Source organism: Sander vitreus, unplaced genomic scaffold, assembly GCF_031162955.1.
Source record: "Sander vitreus isolate 19-12246 unplaced genomic scaffold, sanVit1 ctg386_0, whole genome shotgun sequence".
Taxonomy (NCBI): Eukaryota; Metazoa; Chordata; class Actinopteri; order Perciformes; family Percidae; genus Sander; species Sander vitreus.
The window spans coordinates 32,501-56,760 of record NW_027595513.1 but is presented as its reverse complement, the minus strand read 5'-3'; the positions used below and the strand labels follow the sequence as shown (position 1 = coordinate 56,760).

General features: G+C 42.0%; 2 protein-coding genes across 2 annotated transcripts in view; both read right to left on the bottom strand.

Moving 5' to 3' along the window:
* Positions 1 to 502: 502 nt before the first annotated feature.
* LOC144513941 (cephalotoxin-like protein) lies at positions 503 to 13,503 on the bottom strand. Its single transcript, XM_078245129.1, has 2 exons — positions 13,303 to 13,503; positions 503 to 2,902 (listed from the first exon to the last, which is right to left on the bottom strand). The coding sequence occupies exon 2, from the start codon at positions 2,898 to 2,900 to the stop codon at positions 1,242 to 1,244; it is 1,659 nt and encodes a 552-aa protein (XP_078101255.1). The 5' UTR covers positions 2,901 to 2,902; positions 13,303 to 13,503; the 3' UTR covers positions 503 to 1,241.
* A 3,333-nt stretch (positions 13,504 to 16,836) lies between these two features.
* LOC144513940 (properdin-like) overlaps positions 16,837 to 24,260 on the bottom strand; it is an 11,998-nt gene continuing 4,574 nt past the window's right edge. Inside the window, exons 7-11 of the mRNA XM_078245128.1 lie at positions 22,634 to 22,825; positions 22,003 to 22,176; positions 19,692 to 19,889; positions 17,543 to 17,654; positions 16,837 to 17,357 (exon numbers count right to left, since the gene is read on the bottom strand). Coding sequence (XP_078101254.1) covers positions 17,228 to 17,357; positions 17,543 to 17,654; positions 19,692 to 19,889; positions 22,003 to 22,176; positions 22,634 to 22,825 — 806 coding nt within the window. The 3' untranslated portion in view covers positions 16,837 to 17,227. The remainder of the gene's footprint in view (positions 17,358 to 17,542; positions 17,655 to 19,691; positions 19,890 to 22,002; positions 22,177 to 22,633; positions 22,826 to 24,260) is intronic.

Below are 24,260 nucleotides of genomic sequence, written 5' to 3'. Positions count from 1 at the left end.
CAATGTAATACTGATAGTTGTTTTAACTCACAGTATCAAGTTCAAACAATAAATTATCATTAATTAAACATTTTATAACTTAACTTCGTGAGTTGAAAGAACACTATTCTTAACGTTGGGTTTACTCACATTTTTAAGGCAGCAATTGAACTTACATTTTTAAGTAGAACCACCTTGATCATTTTTACAGTGGTTTTGATACATTTTGTGTGCAACAACGCATTCTCATGGACGGGTTTGTTTGATATAGTACGAAATTTTGCAACCGTTAACAACAGTTTTGTAGCTTAAACCATAATGAATCATGTTGAAAGGTAGGAGCAAACGATCGATGTGGTCGACTTGTGTGTGTGTGTTTGTGTGTGTGCGTGTGTGTGTGTGTGTGTGTGTGTACTGTATATAATCTGTACATGTAAAACTCAGATCATTGATAACTTTTTTGGAATTATTTAATGATTCAGAATCATTTTCTGACAGACAAACTTGAACATCAGGCGACAAACTGACTACATCAACTACATCAACTGATCACATGTTGGCACTACAACAACTACTTTCACATTTTAGTTGATAACTCATGAAATGAGAATTTATTTTTGCTGTGGATTATCTGGATGAAGATACTTCTTTCTATTTCGACCTCAACACCCATCAACAAGAAAATCAACAAAACTTGAAAAACACTTTTGAAATATGTAAAAACTGTAGCCGCCATTTATATACCTTGTTAAAAACTCGCCGTTCAACTCTTGTTTGGGCTGAAGATGATCAGTAGGGCTGGGAATCTTTTAAAAAGTCACCAGTACCAATACCAGAATCCTTAAGTCCCAATGGAGTACTTCATTTGAAATCTAAACCGCCAACTCCATCAAATAGACGGCGCCCAGACTCTATGGGTTGTTGCTGCTCGCAGTGAATGGTTGCGAGCAAAACCAAACAAATAATAATTTTTCTATAGATCATTCAAAAGAATTGAATGCATGTATTGTTTGACTGAAGGAGTTATGATACTACTCAGAAACTCTATTTCGGTCGATAATTCAAAGGTTATTGGGTAGAATACCAAGCCCTAATGATCATTACGTCCACCCTCATCTGTGGATTGTACTTGTTCTTGTTTCATGGTTTCTTCCTTCACGGTGCCATTCTCAGATGCTCAGTCAGTTGATGTGTGTTCAGTTTGTCCGTTGGCAGTGAGTCATCGTTCCTGTTGTCTTTCAGCGGTCTGCAGATATCTCCTACTAGCCACTACATTTGTGGTTGAGGATGTTGAGAATCTCCTTGAGTTTGAGCTCCATCGTTTTCATTTTGGTGTCAATGGTGCCGATGTCAGGTACAACTTGTATATCGACCGCTATAGCGGTGCCAATGGGGGTTCTCTCTTCACATCTCTCACCATAGTAACCCTCCCAACAATCACACATCCATTCATTGGAGTCCAGCAGCCGATTGCACCTTCCATTGTTGCTACATGTTTCACTTTGGCAGACATCCTCCTTCCGGGAGTAATAGATGGAAATCTTTCTTGTATAGCTACCCCACCAACAGTCATGTTGGTGAAAGGGTGCTGGAGCCACAGCAAACTCTTCCCCATAGGCAGCATGTGTCGCTTTAGCATATTCAGTGAAGGTGTAATGAAACTGTCTACCAAGAGTATCATATGGATGAGACCAAGTATACCTACAGTCACGTACTTTGTCCTTAATTTCACATGATTTGTCTTTAAAGCAATCATTGGCTGCTTCTCTAACTGGTGTTTCATCTATTTCTTCTGTTTTCAGAGTGTATCCCACAGCAACAGTGATCGTGTCCTCTGTAATCTTAGTCAGATTATATAGTATGTAATAATTAGCCTGGATTGTGTTGTACACCAGCACCACCCAGTTGTACCAGCTGTACTTCTTATCCAGAAACTCTTTCACCTCATCCGCGATGGCTTTTTTGTTGTCAGCACTGAGTCCTTTCCTGATCTCCACCACATCTTCCTTCACATACTTCATGTGGTGGTCCCTGCAGAAGTTCAGAGCTGATATCTGAGCTCTGTAGATGTTCTTGAACATCTGGGTGTGTTCTGCTTCTTTGCCTGACAAATTCAAACCGATCAGTTGCCTGTAGAACTGGTTCAACACCATCCCCTGCCACAGCAAACGACTGAAATAGACGTTATATTTGCCAATCTGTTTAATGTCACATTTAAACTTCTTCCTCAGCAGTTCGTTGAGGTTTCCACTGAGAGACGTGTCTTTGACCGTCAGGTAATGGTAGAAGTTGGCCACACTGGCCTCAGTTCCTGTGTTCTCATAGTAGTTGACGAATGTCTTTGCCAGTCTGAGTTTGTCCTCTTCATTTTGTACCAACTGACTGTTCTGAAGAAGCTCATTGAACTTCTTCCAGGCGTTGAGGATGCGGAGCTCGTCTTGAGAGTAGACGCTGGCGTAGTTAAACCATTCCACGTTCGTTGCCAGGTTGGCGATCTGGATGGAGATAGAGTCCAACTTCCTGTTCACTTCTTCAAACCCTTTCTTCACCTCGTTCAGTACCGGGTCATCCTGAGGGATGAAGACCAAGACCATGTTGACAAATGAGGCGACCAGACCTCCGATGCCAGGCGCCAAGCTGGCGATGTTGGCGAGACTCTTCATCACATCTGACAACTTTTTGGTATCAATCTTTTCAAACGCTTCAAAACCTTCTTTGGCGACAGTGAGGAAGCTGTTTCCCACTGCCAAAGATCTATCCACTTTCTCTCTGGTTTCAAAATCCAGGTCTCTCTTCACCCTGTAGAGGGGTGAGAGGCCAGAGGACGGGGTACCATGTAAATGAGCTGAGGACGGTGTCCAGTAGAGAAGAAGGATCAATGAAGCCAACAGCATGGAGGCAGACAGCCGAGGGAACGCCATGACTGCAACACAGACATTAAAACATGGAATCATAAGATAAGATAAACTTTATCGTGTCTGAAGGAAATTTGTCTTAGTACCAAAACAGATACATACAAACCCATTCATAACTTATCATTTCATTCAGTTTGTACAAGTGACAGTACAATTGATGACAGTATATAACAAGACAACAATGTACGTTAGGACATAAAAATATAATAGACAAAAAAAAGAGTTAAGGGGATATTGCACAGGCCCTTATATATTGTACCTATTGTAGGTAATGTATGTATTGCACCTGCCCTATTATAAAATAAATTACGCATAGTAAAGAAATTGCACTAAATAAAAGAATGCCATTTGAGAATAGAAGAAATTGCTCATAGTAAGTAATTGACACAGGTTAAAATAAACACCTCTAATAATATAAGCTCGTCACTGTCATCACCACAAAAAAAAACATTGGCCTGCACGTGTGCACTGCCACGTTGTGTCTAATGGCATGGATGAATTGATTCTAATGGCATGGATTGTGTCTGATGACATTGTGTCTTACATGGATTCAAAGTTTTCTAAACTAAACTCATCAAAAGATGGAGCAAATCCGACCTTTGGGGAGGGCAATGTTCCATGACACATACCAACATACACGGTAGGGAAGGCAAAGACATTTCTCCGTTCTCAGCTGAGGTAGACACATTAACGTTACGTTAACATGCAGCGTTTACCATTGCACATTAGCCTAGCAGCTAGCGGAGTGTCCTTCTGTTTATAGCTTTATCCCGATAAAACGGCACGGTTGAATTTCACGTTTCGTAGCCTAAAACAGAACGGCTTATATCGGTAGAGAGAGCAACATGTTTGAGAACTGCAGAGTCGCCATCTCTGCTCTTTGCCTGCTCAGCTGCTAGACGGGCTGCACTCGGGCTGCAACATATGTTGTAGGCTAAGGTTTAAGCCGATGTTTTTTCGGGGGTAACGCCATTCACTTTACTGGCAGTATTGACAACAGATAAAGCCACCTGTCTTGAGAAGCTCTAGCTTGTTGTTTTATTGTTCACTTTTAACTCACTTTACATCATCTTTGCTATCTCTTTTTCCTCTCGCTTTTCCTCACAGCGGCACTCACACGCTGCTCTCCGTTACCGCTCGCTCTCCTTGCGTGACCACACGGGCACTGACGTCACTCACTTAAGGCGCCCTGCCATTCTCGCTCTAACTTACGCTTCTCTCGAAAGGGGGTTACGCTATACCGCACTACCGCAGGAATTTCTTGCTTTTCAACCGCGGTAGAAAAAATTACAGTGATGAGGACTCATGTTGTAAACGCTGCACATTCAAGACTCACAACCCAACCATCCCATTTATGGCTGTTAGTTGTCGACTCGCTAGCATTTGATTGTAAGTTATGTAATCATAACAAATGCACAGCTGTCCATATTTATGACATCGGTGAAGAAGTCAATAACACTCTGAAACTGTAGTGGGCGCCAAATCACAAAAAATCACCAAAGATGCGTTATGTTGCTTTAATAGGTTCCTTTTTTAAAAGATTCAGGCCCTCATGTACGTACATTTGTGAATGTAGCGTTATCAGCGCCATGGCCAACCCACAGAAAGCGCACGCTGTGATACTTCAGCTTACGTCATTTTTACCAAACCTGCAGCTCATCAGGTAATCAGCACCTTTCTCCGCCCACTGTTCCGTAAATCGCGCTGTAGCAAAGCGTTAAGTACTGTTGCTATGATACGGCTGAGTGCAGACTGCCATATTCCTACAGCTGATGCTATGACTGTTTAAAATGATCCAGATGCCAATATGTAATGTAGCGAGGAGTTTAACAGCTGCTGGAATAGAATGTGAACGCTGAGTTGGAGATTCGATGTCATCTTTGATTTCTTCCAGTAACTGTTATATTGCATGGCTGCTTAATCTGTAACGCCTAATGATGTCGTGTTCCCTCAACTGAAAAAGTGTGATCCTTGTTCAGCTCGTCTCCTTGACCTATGTCTTCGTCTTGCTTGGATTACTGCTGCCATTTTAACAGGAGGCATATACGAGGAAACCCGCTTGCAGCTGGTTTACACCTGCTTTCACTGCAAAATAGAGGTCAGGGGAGGTTATTGTTAGGGATGCACCGAACCCAGATTTTTGGGGTTCGGCCGAATACCGAACCCACTGGTTAAGATTCTGCCGACCCCCGAATCGAACTCTACTCCCATGTTTTATCTTTTATTTTGTTTTTAATATTTTATTTTTAATTTAATACATACTGTATACTGTGTACATATACTTATACTTATATTGTTTATATTCGATTTAGAGAATGTGTGACATGCACCAACAACACCAAAACAAATTCCTTGTACGTGTTAAAAACGTACTTGGCAATAAAGCTTTTCTGATTCTGATCCTCAGTCCATTAAGACAGTAAACACATTAATGAAGTAAACAACGTCCACAGCCTCTAAAATAGTTAAATGTAACAACTTAATGTTGAATTCACGCGCTCTTTTCACATCGTCGGTGCATCCCTAGTTATTGTACATACTGCGGAATACATAATTAGGCACACTTTACGCTTCCCCTCCCATCTCTTTATGGAAAACTCCCACTTTCCCCTTCACCCTCCCATGAATGCATATGCATGACACGGAAAAGACAGGCAGTCTGCGCTTTTACCTCAATGCGGCCTGTTTGTACATACCTCGCCATTCTTTTACATGCACGTTACGAAACAAATATGCCTGAAGTGGGCGCAAAAGTATTAGTACATCTAGTCCTCAGTGTTCTTTCCCTGATGCTTGGCCATTGTTCTTTTAGCACTTTGGTTGTTTGAAATTCCTAATGCAGGACGAGACTTTGTTAATACAGCTTGTGTTCAGGTCTTCACTTGACTAGCTGCAGGGTGTCCGTAAATACATGTAAGTGATAAAGGACACCTACTAAAGGAGTTCTGGTTAAACTGATGGCTTACCATTCTAAATGTGAATGTAAATCTGTTATTTCCAACACTGAGTGTAGTCCTTCAGTGCTTCGTCCTAAGAACACCACCGGATGGTGCTAACACACAAGTTGCAGGAAGTAAGTTACACCAAAGAGCCTCAATACTAGGCTCTAAACCTTCTCTGGGTACACTTTGAACTGATTTTGTTTCACAGCGATTAATGTTATCTCTTATCCCGTTCACTGTTCAGGTCGCGACTTCAGGCTGCAGCCGACAGTAACGTTACACATGGCGGATCATTTGTTCGTGAAAATCTTCATATTAATTTGGGAACAATGACATGGCTGGATAGCTAGCTTGTCTTGTTGTTAAACATACTGTCAAATTATATTTACTGACGGAGGAAAACAGTATTATTTCGAGAAAAATGTTGTACTAGTAGCTTAGTTTTTTGTTTCTTATTAGCCCCCTGGTAGCCTTTATTCTCTAGAAAGAGCCAGCATCTACGCAAATCTACGTACCTGTGCGTGGAGGACCGCACATTTTCAAGAGTAGTAAACATTAGCTTCAGGCTAACGCCAGCTCCATGGCTACCTCCACACCTGGCGAGTCCCCATTTCCCCACAGGATTTTCTCGTTTCCCTGAACCGGCCAAACAACAACGTTCCTCAAAAACAATCTCCCCCACCGAACGGTAAGCAATATTCCTCTTCTTTTCCTTGTCCATCTCAAACCGATACTGGCAGTGCTGTTCCTGCCACCGGCCATTCATGACCCCCCACTCCTCGTCCGCTCTTCCCCCCAACCACAATAATTATTGGTGACTCCATCACCCGGGATATATGGTTTTTTAATGCTGTCACACACTGCTTTCCTGGAGCCAAAGTTGCAGACATCCTGGCTAAAGCTGTGGACCTGATACCCTCACTCCCGACCTCTATTAAACACATCGTGGTCCATTGTGGACATAACGACATGTCCTATCAGTAGAGTGAACGCACAAAGAAAGACTTTGGTACTCTCATTGAAGCTTTAAAAAGCACCGGGAAGAAGATTTTTATTTCGGGCCCACTTCCATCTCGAGGTCGCGGAGTATGCCTTTTTAGCAGACTACTCATCCTCAACGCCTGGCTCCAGCATACATGCAGCATCCACAAGACAATTTTAATCTGTTTTGGGAACATAGCTCCCTGTTCAGCAGGGACGGGATTCATCCCAATAGACGCGGCAGCCAGATGCTATGTGAGAATCTGTGGCACGCTGTGCAGACCAAGACCTTTGATTGAATTTGCACCCCGTAAACACACGCACAAGCACACTTCCCAGTCTCACTCTCCCATAAGCTCTCACTCCTTTACAAATAACTCTGCTAACCCACAGACCAGCTATATCATTCCAGTAAGAATCAGTAATATCAGTAATCGGAGGCACAGCGCTACACGCTCCTCTGTACCTCATTTTGAGCAACCATCCATTTATAATCCCATAACCACAGTATCTGTCCTGAGACCGATTAACTCAAACGTAAACCAGCGAGGTGCTATACTTAACAACCTAATTGGAATTAAAACAACCACTGCAACGATAGAACAGAAAAGTAGAATCAAATGTGGACTATTAAATATTAGATCTGTCGTCTAAAGCAATATTAGTAAACAATTTGATATCAGATAACCAAATTGATCTATTCTGTCTTACTGAAACATGGCTGGGCCATGAAGAATATGTTAGTCTAAATGAAGCCACTCCTCCCAGTCATATTAATACTCAAATTCCTAGAGGCTCAGGCCGAGGAGGGGGGGTTGCAGCCATATTTGACTCAAACCTGTTAATTAATCCTAAACCTAAACTAAATTATGACTCGTTTGAAAGTCTTGTTCTTAATCTTCAACATCCAACATGGAAAACATTACAGCCAATTATATTTGTTGTTGTTTACCGAGCACCAGGCCCGTATTCAGAATTTTTATCTGAATTCTCAGAGTTTTTGTCATGTGTAGTCCTTCAATCAGACAAAGTACTTATTGTAGATGTTTTTAATATCCATGTGGACGTTGACAGCAATAGCCTTAGTACTGCCTTCAACTCACTACTAGATTCAATTGGCTTCAGTCAGAGTGTGCATAAGGCCACGCACTGTTTTAACCACACACTCGACCTTGTGCTGTCATATGGCATCAAAATTGAAGATTTAATAGTATTTCCACAGAATTCCTTATTATCAGACCATTTTTTAATAACTTTTGAATTCCTACTACCCGACTATATGAAATTAAATAAAACCTTCTACACTAGATGCCTATCTGACAGTGTTATAGCTAAATTTAAGGAAAATATTCCAACAGCCTTTAACTCAATGTCATGCTTTAATATAACAGAGGACCTTTATGTTAACTTTAGTCCCTCCCAAATTGATCATTTTGTAGACGCTGCTACGGCCTGCCTACGGACGACTTTAGACTCTGTTGCTCCCCTCAAAAAGAAGATGATGAAGCAAAGGAAACTAGCACCTTGGTATAACTCCCAAACTCGCATTAAAACAAATCTCACGAAAACTTGAAAGTAAATGGCGTTCCTCCAAACTGGAAGAATCTCGTTTAGTTTGGCAAGACAGTCTGAAAACATATAGGAAGGCCCTCAGAAATGCCAGATCAGACTATTACTCATCATTGATAGAAGAAAATAAGAACAACCCAAGGTTTCTTTTCAGCACTGTAGCCAGGCTGACTGACAGCCACAGCTCTACTGAGCCATCTATTCCTCTAGCTCTGAGGAGTGACGACTTCGTGAGTTTCTTTAATGATGAAATTATAACAATTAGAGATGGAATTCATCACCTTTTGCCCTTATCTTCTAATGGTTCACATTTGAATGCAGGAGTGCTAGAAAGAATGACAGGACCTGTCATATACTTAGACTGCTTTTTTCCTATAGACCTTCAACAGTTAATGTTAAAGGTCTCTTCAGCAAAGCCATCTACCTGTCTATTAGACCCCATCCCAACGAGGCTACCTAAAGAAGCGTTACCTGTGGTAAACACTTCATTACTAGATATGATCAATATGTCTATATTAACAGGTTATGTACTGCAGTCATTTAAAGTAGCTGTGATAAAACCTCTTCTGAAAAAACCCACCCTCGATCCTGAGGTCTTAGCCAACTATAGACCTATATCTAACCTTCCCTTTCTCTCCAAGATCCTTGAGAAAGTAGTCGCTAATCAGTTATGTGACTTTTTACATAGGAATAGTCTATTTGAGGACTTTCAGTCAGGATTTAGAAAGCATCATAGCACAGAGACGGCACTGGTGAAACTTACTAACGACCTTCTAACTGCTGCTGACATAGGACTTGTCTGCATACTTGTCTTACTAGATCTTAGTGCTGCATTCAACAGTATTGACCATACCATCCAGTTACAGAGACTGGAACATTTAGTTGACATTAAAGGAATTGCACTAAGCTGGTTTAAGTCCTTTTTCTCTGTACAATATCATTTTATTAATGTTAACGATAAATCCTCCACGCTAAAGTTAGCCATGGCGTTCCTCAAGGCTCAGTGCTTGGACCAATTCTTTTCTCCTTGTATATGTTCAATTATACTTATCAATCAAGCCAGACAAAACCAGTCAGTTAGCTAAACTTCAAGTATGCATTAGAGATGTCAAATCATGGATGACCTACAATTTCCTGATGTTAAACTCAAACAAAACTGAAGTTATTGTGCTGGGCCCTAAACACCTCCGAACTTCATTATCTAAAGATATAATTACTCTAGATGGTATTGCCCTGGCCTCCAGCACTACTGTCAGAAATCTAGGAGTTATTTTTGATCAGGATATATCCTTTAACGCCCATCTAAAACAAACCTCAAGCCTTTTTCCATCTTCGTAACATTGCCAAAATTAGGAACATCCTGTCTCAAAAAGATGCTGAAAAACTAGTCCATGCATTTGTTACTTCCAGGCTGGACTATTGTAATTCCCTATTATCAGGATGCCCAAATAAAACTCTTAGGACTCTCCAGCTGATCCAGAATGCTGCAGCGCGTGTTCTGACAAGAACTAAGAAAAGAGATCATATTTCTCCTGTATTAGCTTCCTGTAAAATCAAGGATTGAATTTAAAATCCTTCTCCTGACCTACAGAGCTCTAAATGGTCAAGCACCATCATATCTTGAAGAGCTCTTAGTACCTTATTGTCCCACTAGAGCACTGCGCTCCCAGAATGCAGAGTTACTTGTGGTTCCTACAGTCTCTAAAAGTAGGATGGGAACCAGAGCATTTAGCTATCAGGCTCCTCTCCTGTGGAACCAGCTCCCAGTCTGGGTTCGGGGGGCAGACACCGTCACCACCTTTAAGAGTAAACTTAAAACTCTCCTCTTCGATAAAGCTTATAGTTAGGGAGTGAGGAGTTGCAGCGTTCGCCTAGACTGGCGGGGAAGGTGTGTAGCCACAGTCATGACGCACCGCCTCCCTATCTCGGCTTCTCTTCATAGAAAGCTTACTATATTTAGGGTATGAGGAGTTGCAGCGTTCGCCTAGACTGGCGGGGGTGGGTGTGTAGCCACAGTCATGGTGCACCCCCACCCTATCTCTGCTTCTCTCCATAGAAAGCTTACATATACTTAATGAGTAATGAGTCACAGCGTTAGCCTAGACCGGCGGGGGAAAGTGTGTAGCCACAATCACGGAACACAGCCTCCTTATCTCCCCTTCTCTGCAGCTCTTAGTGATGCGGTTATAGTTCTAGACTACCGGGGTACCTCCTTGGACACACTGAGCTTCTCTCTCCTCTCTCTTTCCATCTGTATGTATTTGTGTCACAGAAATGCTTGTTACTAACATAGCTCTGGGGAGCTTATTCCCCGGAGTCCTTATTTTCTTTTTCCACCCAGCATCATCATCTTGGATCATGATGGCACCTACATCATGGTGGCAGCTGTCGCCGTGGTCATGCCCTACGTCCTGCTGTGCCCTATTACACCCTGCTACGCCCTGCTGTGCCCTATTACACCCTGCTACGCACTGCAATGCCCGGCATCGACTAGCTATGTCCGGCCAACGCCCTGCCACGCCCTGTTATGCCCTGCTGTGCTCTATGACAGTGGTTCCCAACCTTTTTTCCTTGGCGCCCCCCCCTACTTATGTCTAAGAAAAGCTGAGCCCCCCCTCCGAAACCGAAGTTGAGGTAACTCTCGAGATAGAGCCTTACTTTCTTTTTTGATACAGAGGAGTTATCAGCACTTTTACGTTTCTCCGCCATGTTTCATTCATAAAATAGTGTTGCTGTGGTGGCAGGACAAACGAGGATGATAGCAGCTAGCAGCTGACCTGATGACAGCAAGGGCCACAGGTTAAGAGGTCCCGGGCAGACACAGCACAACACTCACCCTGGGTTAATTAAGTCTACTGCTTACTTACAACAGTAATAACATTACCGTCGCCAAAATACCCCACGAATCAAATCCATACTTCACCGTTAACGGTCAAGCCACTAAACCTGTATGGAAATTAACACCTCTGCTGAAACGTTAAATTTGTTAACGATCATATGACATGAGACAACACCGTCTCTCTCTCTCTCTCTCTCTCTGCGCACACACACACACACACACACACACACACACACACAGACACACACACACACAGACAGACAGGGTCCGGTTCTGGTGTTTGTTTAACGTAAATATGTGCTGATTAGCTCTCCTGACGGGCCGGGTGGGTAGCACACTGCCATGAGTCCATGAGGCTAATGTCTGATTACTCCACATTGTCATTGTGATATTTGGTGATTACATTCTGAATCTGCAGCGTTCTCTGTCAGGTAAATCAGTAAGTCAGTAGTAGGGTATACAGGGGAGTTGCATATGAAGTGATTTGTGGTCCAAATTGTCCTTTGGGGTACAATTTGGTTTTGATAAATTCTACAAGCAGCAATACCACAGGCCAAGCAATTGGCCCGTTCCAAACAGGCACATTTTCAACGGGCTCTGCACTAGTTTCATAAATTCTGCTAGGGTATGTACACCTCTGAGCACAACTGGAAATATCTCCCGTTGCTTAGCAATGCAAGTCGTATCTAAGGTCGTACCTATTTACTGGAGCAAGTTTGTGTTGTATAAGAACATTATAGGATGGGAATGATTGTTCCAGGCATTAGTCAAACCCCTCAGGCGTAAACAGGGGAACAGAGTTATTGTTTTGAAACATTTTTTTGATTTCAATTGTAATTCAAATGGCTCCGAGATGTCTTCTGTGTTTGAGATTGTCTCTGTGTATCAGATTGCCTGTGAGAAATGCACAGTCATGTTAAGCCAAGTGCGTGTGTGCTGTCACTCTGAACATGTATTTAAGCCCAGTGTGCCTGTTCACTCGTTGAGGACACTTTTCCACACAGGGCTGCTGTGCCTTTTGTGAAATCATGTTACTCCTATATTTGCAAATATATTTAATAAAATACAAAAATCTAACTTGGTTTAGTCATCGACTGTCTTTATTCTGTTTCACTCCTATTTTCCAAATTCTACACCTGTTGCCTCGAAATACTTCCACCACAGTCACGCAACTGTTAGAAGCATGCCATTTATTTTTAGGTCGGGTAGAATTTATCTCCGTTGATCCCGTTCGTTGTTTGCTGCTTTCGTGGCTGTCCTAACGTTACAGCTGTAGCGCGCTGGGTTTACGTTTTTACAGCTATATCTGGCAACCCGGCCCGGCTGTCAAACTGGGCAGTTGATACCAACACACAGGCCAAAACACAGACAGAAATTCCGTCACGGAACAGAAATTTCAAAAGGAGAAAATACTGGCATTAGCATTGTTGACATAAAATATATTATTTCAACTTAGCATGTTTCCTTAATATCTGATGACGCATTGGGGTCATTTTTGGATTACTTACAGTGAATATATTACATATTGGACCTTTAAGAGACATTTAATATAAAAAGGACAGGCAAAGGAAACCCTCAGGGGGGCTCGGCATGTTGGGTTCCCTAACAAAACATAACCTGAAGAGACAAATACAAGACATATAGTCCATGTCTTGTCAAATGAGTAGAGAAAATAAACGGAAGAAAAGAAAAGAAACAGAAATCATAAAAAAAGAAGAACGTGTTGGAGTGTTTTTACACTGTAAAAAAAACAGATTTTAGATTTTATCTAATTTAATATATATATTTACAGTATTGAACTTGAATATAATATATTAAATAAAAGATAAACATTTGAGCAGATGCAGATGTGTTTTAATAAAACGTGAAAACAATTAATATTCTTAAAAAGAAATTAAATTTTAGGGTAATGCACAGTTACAGATGTTCTTATATCATAGACATGTAAATTCACAGTCTATTTTTACATTTTGTTGTTTTGATGTTTGCGTTTTTAAAAAATACAGAAAAAAAAATGGAATATTCCTGTGAAATCACACTTTGTTTTTTTACAGAAAAGTAAGCAGAGAGTTCAGACCTGGACAGAGGCTCGGAGAGCTGAACACTGGCCCAGAAGCGCCTGCCTGCTGTGATTGGTCGGCTGGCTGGATGGCCCAGAAGCGCCTGCCTGCTGTGATTGGTCGGCTGGCTGGATGGCCCAGAAGCGCCTGCCTGCTGTGATTGGTCGGCTGGCTGGATGGTTGCTGGATGTGATGGAGGTCTCTGAAGACAGTCTGCAGGTTGCCCCTGATCTCTGAGCCCAACAGGACAGAAGCAGTCCTTTTTAAAGGAAGCTGATTGGCCACACCTTCTGACAGGTGGAGCTGCAGACACAGAGGTTTACCATGTAGGGACAACTCTCTGACACACTGCTGATTAAACAACTCAGCACTTCATCTATCTATCTATCTATCTATCTATCTATCTATCTATCTGTCTATCTATGTATCTATGTATCTATCTATCTATGTATCTATCTATCTATCTATCTATGTATCTATCTATCTATCTATCTATCTGTCTATCTATCTATCTATGTATCTATCTATCTGTCTATGTATCTATCTATCTGTCTATGTATCTATCTATCTATGTATCTATCTATCTATCTGTCTATGTATCTATCTATCTATGTATCTATCTATCTATCTATCTATGTATCTATCTGTCTATGTATCTATCTATCTATCTATCTATCTATCTATCTGTCTATGTATCTATCTATCTATGTATCTATCTATGTATCTGTCTATATATCTATCTATGTATCTATCTATCTATCTATCTATCTATCTATCTATCTATCTATGTATCTATCTATCTATCTATGTATCTATCTATCTATCTATGTATCTATCTATCTATCTATGTATCTATCTATCTATCTATCTATCTATCTATCTATCTATCTATCTATCTATCTATCTATCTGTCTATGTATCTATCTATCTTTCTGTCTGTCTGTTTCTCTGTCTTTCTATCTATCTATCTATCTGTCTGTCTGTCTGTCTGTCTGTCTGTCTTTCTTTAACCCCCCATGGCAGAGGTTTGCCATGTAGGGACAACTGCTGGTAACGGTCGGTGGGCTCATTGGTTTAAACCAGGGGTGTTAATCTTAACTTCACTAGGGGCCACTCTGGAAAATGAGAATCACATCAAGAGCCAGACATGTAGAGTTTATTAACATGCTTGTATTTCATTTCATATTTCATGTGAGTCCCAGAGAGGAGGCAGGAGAGGCTGTTGGCCTTTATCGTTTTGCTCATTGAGCTCAAACAAGAGTCAAGATGAACAAATAAAGAGTTCAAAGTCTCACTGTATTTCTCTCACTTAGACTGAATGATTTCAGTAAACTGTCTGGCTGCAATATCAATGATTATTCAAACGTTATTCTTTATTTAGCATTTAAATTAACCTTTGACATTCAGGTTTTCATGTTTGTGCTGACACAGGAATGAAGGAGCTCTGCCTCCAGCGCTGTATCCAGCTCTGATTATACATCCATGAACTCAACCCACCTTTAGAGGACATGGTGTTATAGTCTATACTCTGTGATCATCCAGGCAGAAACGCTTAATGTCAGATAACGTCCATAATAATTGGACAGATGTCTCACACAAAAGTTTCATGTGTTTGAATACCATACTGAATCATTTAGTTTAGCCATGCTAGACTTCTGGTAAAAGATTATTTTGCATAATCTCAAGTTGAAAGTAGTACTGGTTGTGGGTGCAATTTGTTTCATGCCCAAGGTATGAGTTAAATGAATTCTGTGAGCAAAATGGAAAGCATAGTGATGTATATTAACATACATATGCAAGGCTATTGTTCTAACTGAGAGGAAAGACAGGAAAAAGAACCAATAATACACTACAGTTAAACACAGAGTTACTCTGTTGTTGTGAGTTAAACAGAAACTCAGTCAGAGTCCTTATCTTCTTATGTTTGTAACTTGAATCTTGAATCATATGGTCTTGCTCAATTGCTTGTACTGCTTTGTATTTATTTGCAAATGTGTCATGTCTCATCCCTGTGTCAAGTTTTTGTTTTTAGTTTGTTTTGTGTTTTCGGTTTAGTTTTCCATTAAAAAACTTACCTTCTCGTCTCATTTCAGATCTGTTGACTTCCTTGTCTTTGTCCTCCTTCCTGCCTGTGTGATTACCTGTCCCCGCCCCTGTGTGTTGCACCTGTGTCTCATTGTCTCCCCTGTCTTGTGTATTTAAGTTCAGTCTTTCCTTTACTCCTGTGTGAGATTGTCTGTTTTCCTAGTGTGCAGCCTTTGAGTGCTTTTCCCTGTTTCCTGAGTTCTTGAGTTACTGATTCCCTTGGATTTCTGACTACTGCTTGTTTTTTGGATTTCCCTTTGCCTGTCATTTCCTGGATACTGTTGCCTGTACGTTTTATTAGTCAAAGTCAAACCGGTTCGAGACTCCAGACAGAATCTTGTTTCTCTCTTTGACTCCAAACTTTACGTTTTGTAAACTGGCAGCTTTCAGAGCGCTGCAGTCCGGACAATTGCAAGAAGTAGCTGCAAGTTTCAACTCGTTCATCTCCAAACCTTAACCGCTCTGTAGGAGTTTGTTAAAGTACGACCCCTGAAAAATGCACTACAAAGACACCTAGGGTTGGGTACCGAGACCCGGTGCTGATACGGTGCCTTAACGACCGGTATCTACTGGACCAAATAGCAACGCAGATTTCGGTGCCTCATTTCTGTGTCACTTAAATGTCTGCGCTTCTCTCTGATACTCCAAAACTGACGTTAGAGACAACCGAAGCATCGCTGCACGTGAAGGTTGTTAACACTACACTTGGCAGCAGGTTACGTTAGCTAGTAGCTGGATTAAAATGCTGACAGTATTTCACCTTAGAGGATTCCAACACACAGTCTGCAGCTAAAGACACAAACTAGCTGCCCTATATGGCCACTGCCTGCTGCTAAATGGTGCGTTTACTTGACACTGGTAAACCTCATGCCAACCTCATTCAAAGTTATTGTAAAATATGCTTTTCCTATCTGGTGGTTGTTTTTGTTGTTTACCAGCAATTTACTATTATTAGTTATTACATTTTTAATAAATCATTTAAATATTGTATATGTTATCAGTAAACAAGCTGTTTTTTAATGTCACTGTCTGTTGTTTATTGCTCTCTTTTTTTTAAGAATCTTTTTTTTTAAGTTTTGGTTCAGGAACCGTTTTAAAAGAATTCTTTTAGCACCGGTATCGGAAAAAACCCAAACGATACCCAACCCTAACGAGAACTCACCTACGAAGTTCTTCATCCGTCTGTGAGACAAACTATTATTCTTACATCTACGTGTCTTCTTCTGCATGTTAAATATTATATAACCGACTCCAGACATCAAATCTTCTTCTGAACATGTTTCAGTCTCTGAGTTTGTGTACGTTACAAAAAATACAAAGCGACAAATGTGAAGTTTCATATAAGCTTGTAAAATCGTGTGTGTGTGTGTGTGTGTCATGTTTCAGTCTCTGAGTTTGTGTACTTTACAAAAAATACAATGAATTTCTGAGAGAGTGATTTCTGTCTCTATAATGACTCAGAAATATTGGACTGTAGCAGAAGTCTCTTTTTATTTATAAAAAGCCAAACTCACAGCTTTGTCTCAGAAGGTTTCACAACATTGTTTGTATATATATATATATATATATATATATATATATATATATATATATATATATATATATATATGTATAAAAACATGGTACAACTGACAAAAAGTTGTCAGTTGTACCAAATAAACTCAACTGAATGTTTGTTCCTGCTTTTAAATGTGAACACACTTCACTCAACACTGGTGTTTTCAGGCTTTTATCTGCCTGCATATAACATCCTCTAACATTTGGACTGGAGTACAGTACTGGAGTAAATGTAATTAGTTACATTCCAGTGCAGGTGAGCAGGATATGTTGGCGTTAATAAACTCGGTGTGCTGGTTTTTAGGTGCAGGCGGGAACGTTGACACAGTTCTGAGTTTCGACCTTCGGCCCGCCGTCGGGTGGCGTTCCACAGTCGGCCTTCGGATCCCCGAAGAACGTCGCTGGCTCCTTCAGACGACCAATTGTAGGACTGAAAACACACACGCACACAGACACACACACACACACACACACACACACACACACACACACACACACACACACACACACACACAGAGACACAAAGCTAAACTTAACTGTGGTCGCTGCATGACGCCCACTGGTATGATAAGTAATTCCAGTCACTCATTGGTCCACAGTACATTTTGAACTCACCTGTAGTTGCTGAAATCAGGTATACAGCGTCTGATCCGGAAGCGTTTGGGCGATCCACCGCAGGACGGGCGACACAAACTCCACGGCTCCCAGCCCTCCCAGGTACCCCTCGCTGTAACACACACACACACACACACACACACACACACACACACACACACACACACACACACACACACACAGACAGACAAAATCTTAATATGTACCTCAACATTTGGACTTAAGTACAGTACTGGGGCCCATTTCAGGAAGGAGGTTTAACAAACTCTGAGTCTAACCCTGATGTCTGAGTTGATTTACCCTGAGTAACTGAGTCACCATGGTAACAAACTACTATAACAAAATACTCATGCGCACAAACGAGTTTGAACATGTATTTTGTTAAAAAAGCAAGACAGCGGCTGCTGTAAAAGAGAGAGAAGTGGTGTGGGAGAACATTGCTGCTCAATGCGTAAGCATTAACAGTGTATTAATTTCATATTTAATCACAGTTAACTGATAATATTACTGGTGAAAACTAGAATGGTATTACACCTATAATGTCATTTAGGTGCAATCCTGCGGGCGAAAAAGTAAGCTAGGCCTACTACTATATCCCATTCTGAGGCTGCAGCACCATGATCATTAACAGAACTATAATGTATAATCATTTATTTCTTTTTAATGGCTCTCACTAGTTTGTCTCCAGGGAACACAACAAAAACGTTTAAAAAACGTTTCAGAGCGAGTCACACTTTTCTGACGGCTCTGCATACAGTGGCTTCACTATTACAGTCTGATCCGCATCACCAGTGTTATAGAGAAAACTGCCGTCTGCAAAAAACGTATGGGACACAAAGAATGTGCTGGGATGTTAAAGCCGGTCCTCGATGGTGGATGGTAGTGATATGAGGACGATAAGGTGTCTACATATCTGATGGACTGGGAACAAATGTGGAAATGAAAATACATTTAGTCGGGACTCAATATCATCTCCCGACGTCAACTCTCTGTGAAGTAATCCAGCTTCTTCATCAACGGGATCGTCGACAAAAGGACATGACATGTTTGAGAAATAAACCTTTTATAATCTGCCTAACCATAAGTTTTATTTATTAAGTTTGTATTCATGCAGATAACAAACGGCATTAAAATGCGCCTGATACAGACTGAATGAATGAATGAGGAAATGAGAGAGAAGAAACCTGGAGTTCCTCTCAGTCTCCTCCCTCTGACACAGTGTCAGAGGGAGGAGACTGAGAGAAGAAAACCTGCTCCCTGACCAGGTTAGGTTCACAGGTTAAGTTCCCATAGTAACTGACTCTGAGGTGAAGTTACCATAGTGACTGACTCTGAGGTGAAGTTCCCATAGTGACTGACTCTGAGGTGAAGTTCCCATAGTGACTGACTCTGAGGTATAGTTCCCATAGTGACTGACTCTGAGGTGAAGTTCCCATAGTGACTGACTCTGAGGTGAAGTTCCCATAGTGACTGACTCTGAGGTGAAGTTCCCATAGTAACTGACTCTGAGGTGAAGTTCCCATAGTGACTGACTCTGAGGTGAAGTTCCCATAGTGACTGACTCTGAGGTATAGTTCCCATAGTAACTGACTCTGAGGTGAAGTTCCCATAGTGACTGACTCTGAGGTGAAGTTCCCATAGTGACTGACTCTGAGGTGAAGTTCCCATAGTGACTGACTCTGAGGTTGAAGTTCCCATAGTGACTGACTCTGAGGTGAAGTTCCCATAGTAACTGACTCTGAGGTGAAGTTACCCATAGTAACTGACTCTGAGGTGAAGTTCCCATAGTGACTGACTCTGAGGTGAAGTTCCCATAGTGACTGACTCTGAGGTGAAGTTCCCATAGTGACTGACTCTGAGGTGAAGTTCCCATAGTGACTGACTCTGAGGTGAAGTTCCCTCTCTTTCTGAAACAGTAAACCCAGTTAACCCTCATCTCAGGGTTAACTAACTCAGAGTTTTCTGAAACGGAGCCCTGGAGTACTTGTACTTAGTTACATTTATCAAGTTTTCCCAAGGTTGTGGATATGCCGTGACATCATTGTAAATGATCTCTCGAGTATAAATAAAGGTTGAATGAGTGTGTGTGTGTCTCAGTGTGTGTGTGTGTGTGTGTGTGTGTGTGTTTGTGTATGTGTGTATGACCCACGGTAACATTTGTCAACATCGTAGCAGACCCGTGTCTCAGTCAGAGCACCCCCGCTGCAGATGGTTCCGTTGTGAGCGCGATGGAGACACTGGCGCTCTCGAGTCTGTCTGCCACCGATCTGTAGGCAGTGGATATCTCTCCCGCCAAACGGGTACCTGCACGGATTCCATGGCGACCACTGTGACCACATCCCATTCACTGCAGAGACACAAACGTCAAGTCAAACACCATGATTCCATCAAGGGAAACAAACACTTGCTTCATGGGAAACATGGGATCTCCTCTGAACAGGAACTGTGTATCACACACAGACTGTATCTAAAAGTGAAGCCAAAATCTCCCGGATACTTCCTAAAGTCCCCGACCATGTCCTTGGCTTTAGACTCCAGTAAGAAAGAGTCTTTAATTACAGAATCCCTAAAAGAACAGGAAGATAGAAAGTTCTGGAAAGCAACAAACATTTCCTTTATTTGTCTGGGGAAAGAAACCATTTTATATTTGACTGTCAAAAAACAAGCATTGTGGAGAAGAGAAAGAAACAGTTGCTTAAAATACTTTGTAAGCCACCTGTGCATGTCAAAAACGTATTGTTACAGACATAATTTAAGGATAATACTTTTCTTTTGTATGTCCTTTTCTTCCCCCTAGTGGTGAAGGAAAGGTAGTGAGGTAACAGTTGATAGAATAACAGGACGTGATGTTCAGGAAGTTCCTTTTTCCTATGGCTTCATAGAGGGAGCCCCTTATTTGATAGCTCCTTGACTCCTCTGTCCTCTGCTGAACCCAAAGTTGTTCTGTACGTCCTCGGTGAAGGCCGTCTCTATTAGAATCTGCAGCTCTTTGTCAATTTCCCTCTGTTCTCCTGTGTTTTCCCCCCTCCCTTCCTGCTGCATGTTTGTTTTCCGCTGTCTGTCTGTCAGTGTGTGTGTCTTAGGCTGGCCCTGGCTGACCTACTTTCTGCTCTGCAACGCTAACTCGACACACCTGCTGCTCCTCACACCTGTGGTCCATCTCCATGATTCAAGCCTTTTCTTCTGTGCCTCAGTACCGGGCAGACTCACCAGAACCGTCCAGCCAGTTACAGCCTTTCCTGTGGCCTCCGTGTGATCTGTTACTTCTCACCGGACCTATTCAGCCACGTCCAGGCTTGCCAGCTGTCTCAATTGGACCACCTGTACTCCTGTTTTCAATAAACTGTTTTTTCAACCTCCTCCTGATTCAGTGTCTGCATTGGGTCCAGCTTAAAACTCCTGCTATTCGTAAAAGTCTCAAAGCTCTTATTTCTGCCCCGAGGAGCGAGGATCGAGCAGGGATCATCGAGGAGTGAGGAGGGATCATCGAGGAGGGAGGAGGGATCATTGAGGAGCGAGCATCGAGGAGGGATCATCGAGGAGTGAGGAGGGATCATCGAGGAGCGAGGAGGGATTTTCTCTGTTCCTCTCTCCTTTCCTCATGATTTCCTTGCATCCCTCCTGTGTCTCCTCGGTGGGAGGGACTGAGACGCGTGGAAGGGAGACCAATGGAGGACTTAAGGAGGCAATTTATGGGCTATGAGGTGCACCTATGTGTACGAATCCTCTCAATCCTTCGCATTAAAGTCCTCACACCAGCTTAATCACCATAATTACACGTTGATGTTAATATTTATATGGTCTGATTACAATATGTTCGATGAAGGTTAGTTTATTGTCAACTACATAAGGATGTATTCCATCTTTGATGCTTGATTTTCATCTTTTATTACATACATCGACATACTTTTAGGCACCTGTTCAGGTTGAGTTATGTCAGTAATCTTTTCTCTACTGATGTACGAGAGATATTTAGCACTTGCAAAGATACTAAATCCTGACAAACCTGCGTGTTCCTTTCCTTGGAGAATATATAATGTTAAAGGGTAACTGCCGTACCTACACCTTTTTCTCGAGTTGCGTTCCACTCTCCACACCGCTGTCTTCAGACAAAAAGTCACATCCTGAGATTGATAATGTTGTAAACATGCAAACAAAATCCCTTTAAGTGGACAAAAAGCAAGGCTGCACAATTGCCCCATTAGGTTACATTGCAGCTTGATTGGCGCCAGCTCGTCATTGCGATCTCGCTCAATACTGGACCAAATTCAGAGATTTTTGGTCAAATCAGTCTGTTAGACCCAAATGCATGGGGAAATCCAGGTTGAAAAAAAAGGTAGGTACCCTTTATAATTAATAGCATATACTGTAATTCGTGGATAAGGAGCCTTTTTGAGCAGCGTTCTGCCCATCTTTAAATGATTTAGTCTGTGCAGTAAAAGATAAGACTTTATTTGTACCTGGACAGTGCTGGTTGGTCTGACAGATGCTGGTTTGACGTCCCTCTCCAGGACACGGCTGGCCGCCGTGTTTGGGGGTGGGGCTGTCACATCTCCTGAGCGACACCTGAAGCCCCGCCCCACAGGTAACGGGACAGGATGAGAACGGAGACCAAGACCCCCAACCTCCGTCCACTGGAACAGAGACAAACAAAGAGCCAGAGAGAGTTATCACCTCTACGAGTACACCTTCCTGTGTCCACCATGGGACTTTATTTCAGTTAAAATGTGTCCCGTAGTGAATGGGAAGAGACAGATAATGTTTAGATCCTGTTTGAATTGAGCCTTGAATTACACAGATGATGTCTGTCAGTTTAAAAGATAATTTATCAAGTGGAGAAAGTCTCAGTTTGTGGTAAAACTGTTGAAGTATCAGACTGTGAAAATGCGTCATTAGAAAGACTCGTCAGCCCAAAGTGTCTTAGTGACGTCTCTTTGAAGCTACGATGTCTGTCTGTGTGTGTGTGTGTGTGTGTGTGTGTGTGTTTGGTACTGGGGTGTTTTCTCTTCCCGGCTGATAAAGAGATGCTGGATAAATCACATCAGGTAAGGTAATGTTCCGTTTGTTGTGGAAACCTTTATGGTCTGATACCTGGGCAGTGAGGCAGGTGGTTGCAGATGTTTGTCTCGCTGGTGCCACCCTGGCAACCAGCACCAGGCGGGCTGGATGAAGGGGCGGGGTTAGAACAGGAGCGTTGGCGAGACCTGACGGGAGCTCGGCCTTCTGGGATACAGGAAGCAGAACACTCTCCCCAACTGGACCAACCAGTCCAGAAACCGTCCACTGTTAGAGACGCAGAGAGGCAGATGTTAATCTTAAAAGTTCACTGTCTGTCGATCGATCTATCTCTCTATCTATTTATCTATCTGTCTGTCTATCTGTCTATCTCTCTATCTCTCTATCTATCTATTTATCTATCTGTCTATCTATCTCTCTCTCTATCTATTTATCTATCTGTATATCTGTCTATCTATCTATCTGTCTATCTACAGTCAGGTCCATAAATATTGGGACATCGACACAATTCTAATCTTTTTGGCTCTATACACCACCACAATGGAGTTGAAATGAAACGAACAAGATGTGCTTTAACTGCAGACTTTCAGCTTTAATTTGAGGGTATTTACATCCAAATCAGGTGAACGGTGTAGGAATTACAACAGTTTGTATATGTGCCTCCCACTTTTTAAGGGACCAAAAGTAATGGGACAGATTAACAATCATAAATCAAACTTTCACTTTTTAATACTTGGTTGCAAATCCTTTGCATTCAATTCCAGCCTGAAGTCTGGAAGGCATAGACATCAGCAGACGCTGGGTTTCATCCCTGGTGATGCTCTGCCAGGCCTCTACTGTAACTGTCTTCAGTTCCTGCTTGTTCTTGGGGCATTTTCCCTTCAGTTTTGTCTTCAGCAAGTGAAATGCATGCTCGATCGGATTCAGGTCAGGTGATTGACTTGGCCATTGCATAACATTCCACTTCTTTCCCTTAAAAAACTCTTTGGTTGCTTTCGCAGAATGCTTCGGGTCATTGTCCATCTGCACTGTGAAGCGCCGTCCAATGAGTTCTGAAGCATTTGGCTGAATATGAGCAGATAATATTGCCCGAAACACTTCAGAATTCATCCTGCTGCTTTTGTCAGCAGTCACATCATCAATAAATACAAGAGAAGCAGTTCCATTGGCAGCCATACATGCCCACGCCATGACACTACCACCACCATACTTCAATGATGAGGTGGTATGCTTTGGATCATGAGCAGTTCCTTTCCTTCTCCATACTCTTCTCTTCCCATCACTCTGGTACAAGTTGATCTTTGTCTCATCTGTCCATAGGATGTTGTTCCAGAAATGTGAAGGCTTTTTTAGATGTTGTTTGGCAAACTCTAATCTGACCTTCCTGTTTTTGAGGCTCACCAATGGTTCACATCTTGTAGTGAACCCTCTGTATTCACTCTGGTGAAGTCTTCTCTTGATTGTTGACTTTGACACACATACACCTACCTCCTGGAGAGTGTTCTTGATCTGGCCAACTGTTGTGATGGTGTTTTCTTCACCAGGGAAAGTATTCTTCGGTCATCCACCACAGTTGTTTTCCCGTGGTCTTCCGGGTCTTTTTGGTGTTGCTGAGCTCACCGGTGCGTTCTTTCTTTTTAAGAATGTTCCAAACAGTTGATTTGGCCACACCTAATGTTTTTGCTATCTCTCTGATGGGTTT

What these genes read in the sequence shown, in the direction of transcription:
- LOC144513941 (XM_078245129.1), bottom strand. Translation starts at nt 2,900, where the DNA reads ATGGCGTTCCCTCGGCTGTCTGCCTCCATGCTGTTGGCTTCATTGATC.